This window comes from Rhodamnia argentea, chromosome 10, assembly GCF_020921035.1.
Source record: "Rhodamnia argentea isolate NSW1041297 chromosome 10, ASM2092103v1, whole genome shotgun sequence".
NCBI lineage: Eukaryota > Viridiplantae > Streptophyta > Magnoliopsida > Myrtales > Myrtaceae > Rhodamnia > Rhodamnia argentea.
In genome coordinates this window covers 14,244,121-14,257,611 of record NC_063159.1, presented here as the reverse complement: position 1 = coordinate 14,257,611, position 13,491 = coordinate 14,244,121, and the positions used below count along the sequence as shown (strand labels likewise).

At 38.7% G+C, this 13,491-nt stretch overlaps 1 protein-coding gene, 1 long non-coding RNA gene and 1 pseudogene across 2 annotated transcripts; 1 reads left to right on the top strand and 2 right to left on the bottom strand.

Annotated features, from left to right (window-relative positions):
- The first annotated feature begins 3,214 nt into the window (after positions 1-3,214).
- LOC115727797 lies at positions 3,215-5,838 on the top strand (annotated as a pseudogene).
- Positions 5,839-8,640: 2,802 nt separating this feature from the next.
- On the bottom strand, positions 8,641-9,541 carry LOC125312585. Its single transcript, XR_007196624.1, has 2 exons — positions 9,403-9,541; positions 8,641-9,127 (listed from the first exon to the last, which is right to left on the bottom strand). It is a non-coding gene; the product is annotated as an uncharacterized LOC125312585 (long non-coding RNA).
- A 90-nt stretch (positions 9,542-9,631) lies between these two features.
- LOC125312717 (F-box/LRR-repeat protein At3g03360-like) lies at positions 9,632-11,048 on the bottom strand. The gene is made up of 2 exons (XM_048271831.1): positions 10,894-11,048; positions 9,632-10,570 (listed from the first exon to the last, which is right to left on the bottom strand). Exons 1-2 carry the CDS (start codon positions 11,044-11,046, stop codon positions 9,632-9,634), a joined length of 1,092 nt encoding a protein of 363 aa, XP_048127788.1. The 5' UTR covers positions 11,047-11,048.
- Between the last annotated feature and the right edge of the window lie 2,443 nt (positions 11,049-13,491).

Below are 13,491 nucleotides of genomic sequence, written 5' to 3'. Positions count from 1 at the left end.
CATCTCTCACATCACCCAACCGCACTCGTTTCAGCTGACCTTTGTCTTCTTCAAAATGTTCCTTCAGCAAACCGGCAAATGCCTTAACCTCTTCGACCGTGTTGAGGACTAGTGTGCTTCCCACCTTAACCAGCTTCACCGTCTCATTGAGCTCTTCTCGTGCTTTATTTCTCTGCTATTGAGAATACCCGATCTCCTGTCCGCTGCGTCTAACAATAGAACATTAGAGCCTAAAAACAAATTATTTGGAGTTTTTAGACTAACTCATCTCGCCTTTCCTCGAGAGACAAGTTTTTTGTATTCTTTTTCAGCTTTTTTGAATTGTTCGGCCTTGAAGCGCAGCTTGGCACCAAGATCATCCGTAAGCGTAGGGAGAGTGACGTTTGACTCAGTCATGGGAGCTGGTGCAACTCTTTCTCTGCGACTCGGCCAATGACTCCTCCGCCGATTACGTGGAAGAGCAAACACCTATATATGCACATTGAAAGGAGAGGTGGCACGCTGGGCACGCTTGATTGCGAGGAAGTTGTGACTTACCTAACATAACGATGAGCAGCGCAAGAAAAGCATGCCAGCCAAGGATCCCGTTGCATTGGGGTTTTCTATCGGTTTGTTAAAGGAAAAGAAAATCTTTAAAAGATCATGACTTGGACTTTATTTTACTGCCGATAGGCCCAAGTAAAGAAAGGGACTAATCATGTCGAGCTTAGATTAGATACGGTTCACGAACTACATAAATATAGTAAAAGAAAGGGTCAAATTTCGACAATGCCAGATGACCGCTGTGCGTACACTTGTCATTCTAGAGATGAAAGCCAACGCCACAGCAGAAGAACTTAACCTACACAAACAACGCTGACAGTGTCTCTTTCCGGCCATTAATAAAATGTCAGAAGGCAACCTCAACAGAACCGAAAACACGATTTATTTTTAAATAACCATCATGAAAAAAGCAGCACCAGTCGGTTATCTTCATAAGACAAGGACCCCTTTTGGACTAGGAGTTGCTTCAGGATATGACAGATAACTCAAACCAATGAAGCTTCATTGTTGTCATAAAAGCAATTTCAAAGCGCATCAAATGCAAATCTTTATTGGTGAAATCAAAGTGTAGTGGTTCAATTGAAAACCTCACTGAGTGACTAGTTCCGCTTATTACACGGTGGAAGAAAAACTATCAAAATGGGTGATACACTAATTTCTTAACCCATATATAATGTTTCAACAAAAGATAAAAACTCATATATAGTGGGTTAAGTTGTTATATGAGTTAATGGTATTTAACAAATGAGTTTAAATTTAATATGAGTGTTAAATGAGTCATAAATGGATTAGAACTTAGGTAGACCTCACCCACTTATATGAGGTTCTCATAATTCTCTCTCGCCTTGACTTGAGTCTCGATCTCATGCTCACTTAATCCGCACTCTCACCTCGGTTTGGATATGCGTTTTTCTAGATTGAATTAAAAATGCAAATATTTTAGAAATATTAGTCATGTGAATATGAGTCACTAAATTTGCATTGCAATAAATGTGTTATAAACGGATTAAATCGGTCTATTCGGATGATCCGACCATATCTACCCATTTGACAGGTTTACACAAAAAGCACGTTATTCCCAACAGAACGGCAGCCATTGTCTTGGCACGACTCTATATGATCCACTTATTTCAACCATTAATATAATGGCCATGCATCCACAATATGGCCCTATTGCTCCAAAGTCCCTCGCATTACCCGACCTTTAGGCCGTACCCAATAAATTTCTGCAGAAGTACAACTAATTATAACACGACTAACGCACGAATCGAAAAAGAGATTCGCATACTCGTGCTTGGAAAGTGGAAAAAGTGGAAATAATATGCGCTTTAGCACTTGCACTTCTTCTTTTCTGAGGAGAAGCTAGCTTATTCTAAATCACTTCCCCTCTCATTTTGAATCCTCGCAAGCACGAATGGTTCTCCAAACAACTCATCTTGACCGTCCCACACGTTATTAGCCGGCGACTACTGAGCCCGGGCCATTGTAGTGTGGTGGGTCTCTCACGTGCAGACGAAAAACGTTCCCAGTTCATCTCCCCATCCACAGGCATTTGCACACCCCTACGAAATATCTAACGTCACATGAAATCTTCGGCGCAATTAACGGTTTTCTTAGAATTAGGTTTGACTACAATCGAGGTTAGCACCCCTCGCGAGTTCTTGAACTGCTAGTGTAATGACCCGGTCCGACGATAGCGGAGAGTAATTGCCGGGATCCATAGGGCCTAGATAAGGAGCGGCTCTAGGCAAGATTCTAGAATGAAGAAGGAGGGGCATTAATGAACCGAACTATGCAACTAATAAAGGGAGATCGATTCTGATATATATATATATATGTAATTGGAATTACATCATGGAGGTGCCTTTTGACATAATGGCTAAGATGGGTGCACCACTATGATGGAAATGCTTTCATGTATGCCGTGAGACTCGATATAGGATGAGCCGAAGTGAACAATATCTTTGAGTGATTCATGATCATGAGCCCATCAACCTATCTACGAGAAATCAACAGATAGACAAGTCATGTCCCCACTCTCTTAAAAGAAAGGAAAAAAAAAAAAAGACTATTGCCTTAATCATGAAAAGTAGTCGTGTTGATGCCTTGTGTTCGTTTTCTTTAAGCATTTGTACAGATAATGCCATAAATTATTAATTTACTTATTGATCGATGCATCGATTTTCTTTTTCTGCGTCGACGCGTTAAATAGTGAAAATTGTTACCATTTAAGTGTTGGGACAATTTACGCATGCACTTGACTTTACTTAATTCAATTTCTTTCATTAGACCGGCTAGCCTTTGCTCAAAAACAAAAAGTCCAGAAACACGAGAGCTCTATCCTCACCATTCTTTTTATAGTGAATGTTGCTCTTCAATGTAACATGATACTTGGTGTAACTCATTAGGAGAGAATTTTGTATTTAATGGATCTTACAAAAAAATACGCCATCGTTCGAATACTTGGTACGCCAACCAAAAAAAATACTCTACACTTACACGTAGAACTTGGCATGTTTCGGTCCCACCAAGTCAAATGTCTCTCCTTGCTGTACACAACAAAACGTAATCATGCAGATTCATGTGTGTTTGCCAATTGGGTAGTCCTTGTTCACTAGGTCGAGGCAATTAAAACCAATATAAAAGCACTCAGCGTTGGAGGTGTGGGGATTGGGATGAACTACCGTTAGGTTTTTATCCTTTCAAAAGCCTGGAATCTTCTTCATATTTGCTGGGTTCTTGCCCTTTTGTTGGCACCGATCAAATGGAACTGATTCTGAGCTTGGGAGATACGTCGTTTCTTGAAGTGGAAGACTTAGGGTTTCATCTTGGGTTGGGAAGCAGCTTTTGTGGACGGCCGAAGGAAGCAAGAGACCACAGCCGTGGCGATCGCGAAGATAAGAGTAAGCGATCCAGAGAGGTCGTAGCTCTTCAGCTTCATCTCTTTCCTTCTCGAAGCCTGTCTTTGCTTCCCCAGCTCAACCATAATAAAGTTGAGCTACGACGTCCCCTTTTCGCTGATTTTCTACTCGGTAATGCTTTGAGTTTTGAGTTTTTGTGAGAGGTAGATCGAAACTAGAAACTTAAACGGTAAGCATGCATTCGAGTGAAACACAACTAAGAAAAGGTCACGGTATATTTATAGGTGGTTCTTAAGATGGGCTAGCTGAAGGGAAGTGGTTGTCAAGCCAGTTGCTGGCGACTGGGGCGGTGATGAAGGCTGAGGTGGTGGATGCTGTGGCGAAGCAGCTGTCATCGCCGAACAGCGGCGCGTCTTCGTTTCATCGGTCGGAGTTCAGATCAGGTGGAAGAAGCAGGACGGTCGACGCCTTGTCATTGGAAGGCGACAACGACAGAGCGTGTTCCAAAAGCAGTGATGAATACGAAGACAGTGGGTTGGCTCGGAAGAAACTCAGGCTCCCTAAGGAACAGTCTGCTTTTCTTGAAGAGAGCTTCAAGGAACACCATACCCTTACTCCTGTGAGAGTAATAATATGCAAAAGAGTTTTTTTTTTTTGGTAAGGTATGCAAAAGAGCTATTAAATTCTTGCAGACTATAAATTTTCTTCAGTTCTCGGATTACGCATGACTCCGTTTTTGCACATACGTACTGTTGATCTCGTGACCCGTATATTTTATTGCAACTAGCCTATGCTATACGTATACAGTAAGATCAATTTTACTTGTGTAAATGAAAACTTTCACAGATTCTGATGTAAACATGTTCTTAGAATGAATGGTTAACATACATACTAGCAATGTGCACACTCCTTACGTATGCATAAGAAATTGGTGTTTAAAAGATTGAATTTGTCACGAAATCTTTGAGTCATTAAATAGTTTAAGGAAATTACAGACATTTAAAAACTATTTTTGAGAAGGTTGTTGTAGGATAATTAAGACTAGCTAATTTTATGTTGAAGACTTGCGAAAGATCCTATGCATAGTTTAAATACCGTACTCTTGGAATTATGAAAACAGTATAGAATCTTATCATGGCTTGAGAAGGACAAGGGATTTTGATGAACGATAATGCTGAGTATACTAAAAGTCTGCCCAAAAAGATGGCGGCAAGCTCTTATGTTATGAACATACCTCGACTGTTTAATTGTTCACATATCATTGATGTCATCGTTGATGAACTAATCTCGTAACTTGGCGTCAATATACATAGCAGTACTCTATAGTTATATTCTTGAAAATTTTAGCAACTAAAAGATGAGAATATATAGTGATAAAGCCGTTAGCTCATTGCTAAGATGAGATGTAATTTACTCTTAATGACTATGCTCCTTGTCACTTCATGAAAAGCGCGACGGTGAATCAACCAGCAAATAGTAATGTACACTCGACATATGAGGTACGAGCAAAACACATTTCGACATATGGAGCATTTCGGGTTTCATTATCACCATACCTGCACTAATGTTCTTGTTTCTTTCCTGGCTTATCCTTGTCCTCTGTAAATGCGCAGGAGGAAAAGCTTGCATTTGCGAAACAGCTGAATTTGCACCCTCGCCCAAGTAGAAGTGTGGTTCCAGAATAGAAGAGCTAGGTGAAAAATTTTCTGCAATTCTAGCACAGGACATATCTGATTCTATATAATCTCATGCTGGATCCGAGACAAAGACATGCATTATCCTTATATAGAGAGCTTATTAAATGCTTATCACATATTTCACGATGACTTCTGCATTGGATATTGCTCTATGGTTTATGTTACCAAGTTCGATTTTCAAAATGCGGATAAAATTATAACCTCCACAAGAAAATTTCTTTATTTGGTTGCTTAATGGTATCAAAAAGCACATGTTGACATAATTTTATGTATTCGCGTGTACCGTCAGGACGAAGTTGAAGCAAACGGAGGTGGATTGCGAGCACTTGAAGAGATGCTGCGAGAGGCTGACAGAAGAGAACAAGAGGCTGCACAAGGAGCTTCAAGAACTCAGAGCTTTCAAGTCCTCCCACCATTGCGTTAATTCGTTCACGAAGCATTCCGCTCAGACCACCACTCTCACCATGTGCCCCTCCTGCGAGCGAGTCTCTACCTCCAACGCGACCGCCACCAACACCAAAAAAATGCATGTTCCCTCGTCATCATCGATATCAGCTAATCCTAGGACAACCTTAACCCACCGGCCTCTCTCTCGAATAATACACAGGCTCAAGCTGCTTCCTGATGCATCAGTATTGAGCACGCTGTTCTCTTCTCCTTTTCTTGTAAATGGCATTTGGCTTTTCTTCACCACCTTAACTTTGGTTTTGTTTAATCAGGTCTCTCTTTTCCTCAGATTTAAGTTGCTCCTTCTTACCCAAATATCCTATATAGACACAAAGATTTCGACATGGCCACATACCAACGTCTGATGATATTTCTTGGAAAAGATTGATGCGTTATATATTTGTTCATATATTGATTGTTCGCGTGGTTTTTCAATCCAGTATACATATACAGGAAGCTAAACATCATGCATGAGTGACAGTTGTGTGCTCAAGATCCTCTTCTTCGTCATTGTTTCGCATGAATAGCGACGTGTTTTTAGAGAAAACACATATTGGATAGATTCATATATGAATTATAATGTCCAAATATTCTCAATTACTCCAAAACAAAGAGAATTAGCAGTCTAATCCACGACGTTCTTGAGCTAATGCTGCGTTTAGCTAGACTAACCTTCGCCCTTTTGCCCGCATGCTGTTCTTGCACATACTTTCACCTATATTCCCTCTTCTTATAATGAGAAATTCTAGCTTTATTTACTACTGGACAGAGGAAAGAAAAATCTTGAGTTGACATAGTAACTTGACATTTGACCGCTACCACCCTCTATATCATGACTGTCTTGAACCGTTCTTGAATATCGTGGCAACGATTGAATCATTGGACATGATCTTATCTTGTCCTTTACTGGGCTTGATGGCCACGCAGACTTCAAGAACCCCTAGACCCGCATCGTAAAGTCGATGTTAAATCTCACACCGGCATCCAATATGATTATGGAACGACCTCAGCAAATTATAAATATCTCCTGGAAGTTCAAAAAATAAGGTAAGGAAACAATCCAACCTCGTTTGTGATAAGCTCACAAAGGCGCCGCTAGCGGACTTGTAATCTGAATTTTTCTCGGCGATTTTCTTTCATTTCACGTCCGACAATTAGCCTGATTGGATAATCACTAGATCAACACATCAACATCTCTATCTACACATTCCACGAAAGGACCAACCTAGATGAATAACAATGTGGTTCGGAGACCGATGAACAAAAGAACATGTCGGATTGATTATGGTAGAACCATTCGTTAATTGAGACATTCCTAGCCGACGTAGCATATATTTTTCCTCATATCCACTTAAAAATTGACACGTGTTTTGAAATTAATCTAAAATAAATAACTTGAAATTTCTTCCCATCGTCTTCTTCCTTTGTCATGGCTACCCGCTTGACCTTGGACGATTCGCCATGGACAAGACGCTTATTGGCTCTCGAGATCATCTTTGTCAAAATCGGAGTTAATGCATCAAGCCTTGGGCATTTTCGTCTTTGTCCTTCTTTTCCTTTCTCCTTCTTCCTCCGGTGGCTACAAACCTCGGTGATGGGCCTGACGCGAGCCGGTGAGCTCGAGCTCGGGGCTCACCAGATCCAAGTGAGCCTAAATTGAATTCATTATCCTTCTCCTTCAAAGATTATCCCGACTTTGCATTGGTAACTTAATTGTGCTCGTATGGCACACGTCTCTTCAATAATTGCAAATTTTAACCGCGGTTTTTTTTAGGTTGTTTTCTGTTTAATTTTAATTTAAAAAATAAACTAAATTTTTAGTTTAAAAGTCCCCGTGGCGTCCACGTGCACTTTTTTAAAAAAAATTTGCCACGTTGACGCCATGTGAACTAACTTTTTTATAAATATTCCACATGTCACTTGTACTGTTTGGCCGAAATTAGCATTTAAGTGATCGTTTTTTCTCCGATTTGGCACTTAAGTGATAAAAAAAATATTAACACTAAAGTGCGGCACACAAATATTGGCACTCTGGGTGTCTTTTGGCCTCCCACGAAACTAAGACACATGAAATCAACATACAACACTGCCAGAAAATCAAAGAATTCTGCTATTGACCTGAGTTTGATGTTTCTACATATTGACATCCAAAACTCTTTGTCAGTTACGATAGCTATGGTTCATGAATGAACTTCTAAGTTATTTAAACTTTCGAAGGAACACGAAAGGGTCTTATACAAGTCACTAGAAATATGTTATTTATGTATTTTGTAACACCTGCCGACCTTAATATAACGGGATAAATGCATCAGATTTCTTAAAACTTGTAAAAGAGCAATATTGAGGTGATCCAACTCTAGTGATTTGTTTGACCCGGAAAAAAAAAAAAAACTAAGGTGATTTGATAAGATTAGTTTGAAATTCTATCTTTATTCAATTTTTCATGCATTCGACTTTATCCAACTTCCACAGTTAATCTGTGAAAAGATATTGTTAGACCGTAGACTATTCACTTATTTGAAATTATTGTTGTTTTAAACAGTTTTCATGAGCTAGAGAAAGTGTGGGATAGGAAATTTCATTGTGTTAATTTTCATCTTAGTTCCAATACTATTTTCAATGTAAGACCCAAGAGGACGAAAGTCATTCTCCTCATCAGCCTGTGTTTTTTTTCTTCTTCTCCTTTTGGGTTATGGCCCCAGAAGAAAAGAAACTCCAGTGCCATTTCTAAAAATATGTCTTTTAAAGAAAATACTTTAATGGATACAACCGTCAATATTGTTCTACTTTTTCTATTATGGAGATCACAAGATAAAACATATTTAAATGGAACAAAAAAATACTTATAAAAACCAAAAAGGTAATAAAAAGATAGCCTTGTTTTCGCCTATTTAGGAAATGTATTGGCATGAAAGAATATTCTAAAAGCCGGGTAATAGTGTAATTATGAATAATTCTAGTAGTATGGAAGGATTAGTTTGACTTTAATACGGAAGGTTAAAAGACTAGATTGAACAAATTGAAAAATTAGGGAAGTTATACCAAAAACCAGAAACATCCATTATTTATGCCCTTGCCGCATTCTATACAGAGTAAAAACGCAAAAGAGCCATTACATAACTTATTAATCCTACTAAAAAATCAGAACCAACAAATAATTAAGAAACAAAACATATATCCGTAGTCGAAAAATAACTGTAAGGAGGGGAAGAGAATTATGTTGCAGATCAAAGCCATCCATAATAGTTCTGTAGATGCCACACGAATGATGCTCTAGTTTCACTAACTAATCACCAACTCAATTCCAGAAGGTAAGTTTCCCTTGAGCTGTTGCAGAGCACGTTCTTTAGGTTCTTTCACGCTTTCCATCCCATTTGAGAAAAAATATTCTTCATCACAAGGATTCACCACTAACTTCTCCAGAGCAATGGCATTTTCGACAAGGTAATTCACTAGTTCGTGATCACAAGGTCGACCACGATAATTATAAAATTCAATCGCCTTTAAGTATCGATGGGGAGGTCTAACAACTCTTATCAATTCTCTCTCCCTGCATAGCGTCTCTAGTAGGTCCTTCAACTGTGGCAAAAGAAGAATGTCGTATGTTATGGATCACCACAAGATATCAATGCATTGGAGAATGCTAGTTGGCAAAAAAAAAAAAAAAAAACTTGCAAAATAAAACATGTCAGCGTGGATAGTCACATTGAGTAGATACTAATCACATGATGTCCCAACAATTCACATAAGTAGAGACTCAAATAGGATTCAACAAGCAATTTTGTTTATCATATTCCATCAATCTCGCCAATGCCTAAATAGATGAAGGCTTGAATGAGGCCCGAAAAACCCACCTCAAACACTAAACTCCGCAAGTAGGGACATGCCTCAATCAGGAGAGTCAACGGAAGTAGACTTGCATCTCCATATCCTACAAGTCTCAATTCTAATTGCTTGACACTTGTTAATTTAGGTAGTTCACGAATACGCAAGTTTTCCTGCATATTAGAGAGAGAGAGAGAGAGAGAGAGAGAGAGAGAGAGAGAAAGTCAAAGGCAACACATATTGTAAAAAGGAAATAACTTATGAAACCTTATGAAAATCACTCAGTGCTCTTACATCAGGGCTAAAAAATTCAAGCTTGAGAGTTTGCAGACAAGAAAGACTCGAAAGCTGAGAAAAGGTCAGATGAACAAGTGCCAACGGAGATAATATAATAGACACCTCGGACAGCTGAGGGAGTTTGTCTAAACACAATGGAATTTCCTCTCCACACATACTGAAGGACACAAGATCGGTGTCATAAATCTCAACGCGTTCAAGATCATTGCAGCTATGTATGCGCAAGTATTTCAGCTTCGGTGATCGGCCGAAAAGCCTAAGCATATTCAAAGTAGCAACAAGTACCAAAATCAATCGCTCCGGAACCGGACAATTAGCAAGCGGTTGCTCAATAAATTCTCTCTTCACAGTGACTCGAGTCAAGGAGAGCTCTTCGAGATACTTGAAGCCTACATGCCAAGAACTAGAAGGGCTCAAGCCAAAATTACTACACCCTACATTAGCATCCATAAGTGTCTCCTGCCCGAAAATATATGGCAAGCGACTAGGGTCACCATCGGGATCGGGCCATAAATCCTCGGATGATGCTGGCTGGAAGCACAATTGGAGAACTTTAACTCGTTTTGCCAATGCAAACCTAATCCATCGATCAATGTGAGACTGACATGAGATATTGAGGTCAAAGCATAGTGCGAATCTATGTAAATGGCATTCTCCACATTGACGATGTAAGACATTATCCACCCATTCCACATATCTCGCCCTCTCCTTCTCCAACAAGTCGGGTTTATCTTTCATCCCGGCCAATAAGTCATACCAGTCGAAATCAAGGTTGGTGATCCGACAAGTACACAAATGCCTCCATCTTCTCGAAAGAAGACAAGTCGCCCTTGCTTCTCTAGATGTCAAAAGAGATAATATAAAGCCTATAACATCTTCAGGCAAACAACTGATCCGATCCTTTTGGATTGAGTTTCACAAAAAAAGAACAAACAAGGTTAGAAAAATCTGGAAGTAAGATTGATGGAAAATGGGAAGCAGGAAAATTCAACAAATAAACATAAGGAAAAGCTCAACTTCATGTCGTAAACAACAAGATAAGGAATATTGAAGACCCATTGACCCAACCAAGAAAAAAGTTCAACTTTTGCTCCATCAGCCAACGTATTAAACTGAAAATTCTCCACCATAATCTGAGACGAGTACATGCAGTCGTTCGCTCAGCGAAGAGAAAGGGTTGGTTCTTCTTACGACTTAGTTCCACATGCAGCAAAATTCGTTACCTTGTCGGCAGATTCGGCTTCAGATTCAGAGCGGAGCCTCTTTGGAGAAGGATAATCCATAGGCGCCGGCATTATGTCACCTTGATTTCGGTAAAAGCCTGTCTTTATATCTCCCCTCCTTTTTCTTGTTCCTTCTCGTATTTTAGGGAACATTCAGAGAAACCCCTTCCAGTCCATATCTTTTTCAAGATTTCCAATCAGCGATATCTTTTCGAACCATACACAAAAGATAAACATTCGGAGATATATATTATCGCTAATGGCATGTCTGGATTAACTTTAATTTTTGCACTTTGACTTTACTCGATATGAGATACTCGAAAACTTCACATTGCGACGTAGATCAACATGCTATAATTACATTTAGATTTTTTTAAAAAAGAGCACACTTTTAACTTTTGATTGAGTTTATCCACATTCTTTTTAATCTGATCGAGAGTAAAATCCAAAGTCCACGTTTTAATCTGATCGAGAGTGCACGATTTTAATTAAGTGGTCAAATACTATCATTTTTTTCCTTGTTAATCAGCATAGACCGATTAGTCAAAATATTAATTCTAAATCATTTGAGTTTAGCATTAACGTATCTATTGCACTTTTGCCAATTTAAACCTAAATCTTTTAATTTGTCAATCGAGTCTTAAATACTTTCACGTTTTGCCAATTGAGTCCATCCCACTAATTTTAGCCGAAAATTGCTAACGTTGATGTCAGCCGCCCTCGTGGCACAATCGGTACCGACGTGGATAATTTATATAATATTTTAATATTTTTATTTTTATTTTTTCCTTCTTTACTTTCTTCTTTTTCCCTTCGTTGGCCACTGTGGGCCTTAATGGCCGACCGAGTTCGCCAGCCCCAGGCTTTACCAATTCAAGTGAGGATTGCCCATGCTAGCCTAGGCGAGGGCGACGCTTGTTGGAGGTCGGCGAGGGCAATGTTTGGCGGGGATCGGCAAGGGCGGCCCTTCGTCAAATCGGGTGAGGGTTGCGCTCGCTAGCCTAGGCGACTGTGATCCTCATCTGAGGTCGATGAGGGAGGCCTCCACAGCCAAGGCCGAGTATCCCTGGCTTGAGGCTGCACGGAGGCCAAGGGAGGGTAAAAGAAAAAAAAAGAGAAGCAATAAAATGAAAAAAAGGGAAATAGAAAAAGGACAATAAACAAAAGTAATAAATATTTGAGAGATATTAAAATATTTCATGTGAATGCTGATGGTCCCACGTTGACGGGTGTTTAGGTCGGCAATTTTTGGCTAAAATTAGCTCGATGGACTGTAGGACTTAATTGGAAAAATTAAAAAGTTAAGGTAAAATTGAAAAAAATTGCAATAGGTTTAAGATTTTTTGTATACTTTTTTTGCACACTGAGTGGAAGAGAAAATTCAAGTTTGAAAATCTTGAAATAAGATTGAGGGAAAACAGAAGGGAATATTTGAGTGCCAACTCGAGTGAGCTTTGCTAGAAATCTTACGTGGCATTTTTCATCAATATCTTAATCGTATGTGGCTCGCCAGAGGATCCTTAGCAATGAAAATAAGTTAAAAGTTAAAAAAATTAATTATTTTTTTAGAATAAGCTAACAAATTTAAAAAGAAGAAGAAGGGTTTGGACTTGGCAGCAGCCAGGGTCTTTCTTTTTATTTTTTTACCTTAATTTTAAATTTTAATTTAATTTTTCTTATAAAATTTTAGCTTATTTTTAAAAAACCAGTCTACGTGGACTAAAATTTTTAAAAAAGTTCACCACTCGGAGTCCATGTGGACTGACTTTTTAAAAAAATTGCCACTTAATATTAGAAAATTAATAATAAAAGTCACTAAGTTGTTTGAATTAAAAATGCCATGCCACAAAATTATTTAGATAAAAATGTCACGTATAGTTTTTTGGCCGGAATCTTTCGCAGTCGGCATTTAAGTAGTCGTTTTTCTCCAATTTGGCAGTTAAATGAGCCAGCGAAAAATTTTGGCACCAAAGTAAGCACCGTATACAAACTTTAAACAGAAAGTAAGAAAATTCAACGACAAACATACCCAGAAAACTGTCACAATAACCTATCAGAATCAACAAATGATAAAATAACGTGCATGCCAATTGATCCACCCAATAAAAAGTTCAACTTCTGCTCCATCAGCCAATATATTCAACGGAAAAACCTCCTTCGACCAAAAAAAAAAAAAAAAAATCTCCACGAAATGCTAATGTGAGACGTGTATAGCCACCGAAGGAAAGAAACATGCATCTTCTTCCAGGAATGTCTAATTTCAAGCTCATAAACGAAAAATATGGCTTCAGAGTCATAGCGAAGTCTCTCCAGAGATGAAAATCCATAAAGGACGACAAGTGAGAAGTGCAACTTTGAGAAATCTTTTATGGAGTACGTCCAATGCAGAAAATCTTTTGGAATTTTCCCTTAGATCGTTTAACAATCTTTACCTTCCCATTTCGAGTTGATCCTTATCAATTATTTCTTAATGTGGAACAAGTTAACATGTATAATAATTTATATCTGTGGAAATTATATTACACAAAAGAAAACTTTTCTCAAAATTATATTATAGCTAACGGCGTATCTAGATTACCTTTTATCTTTATACTTAAC

Coding starts and splice junctions, on each gene's coding strand:
- LOC125312717 (XM_048271831.1), bottom strand. CDS start 11,046: ATGTTCCCTAAAATACGAGAAGGAACAAGAAAAAGGAGGGGAGATATA. Junction 10,571..10,893: donor AAGCCGAATCTGCCGACAAG/GTAACGAATTTT, acceptor TCAATCCAAAAG/GATCGGATCAGTTGTTTGCC.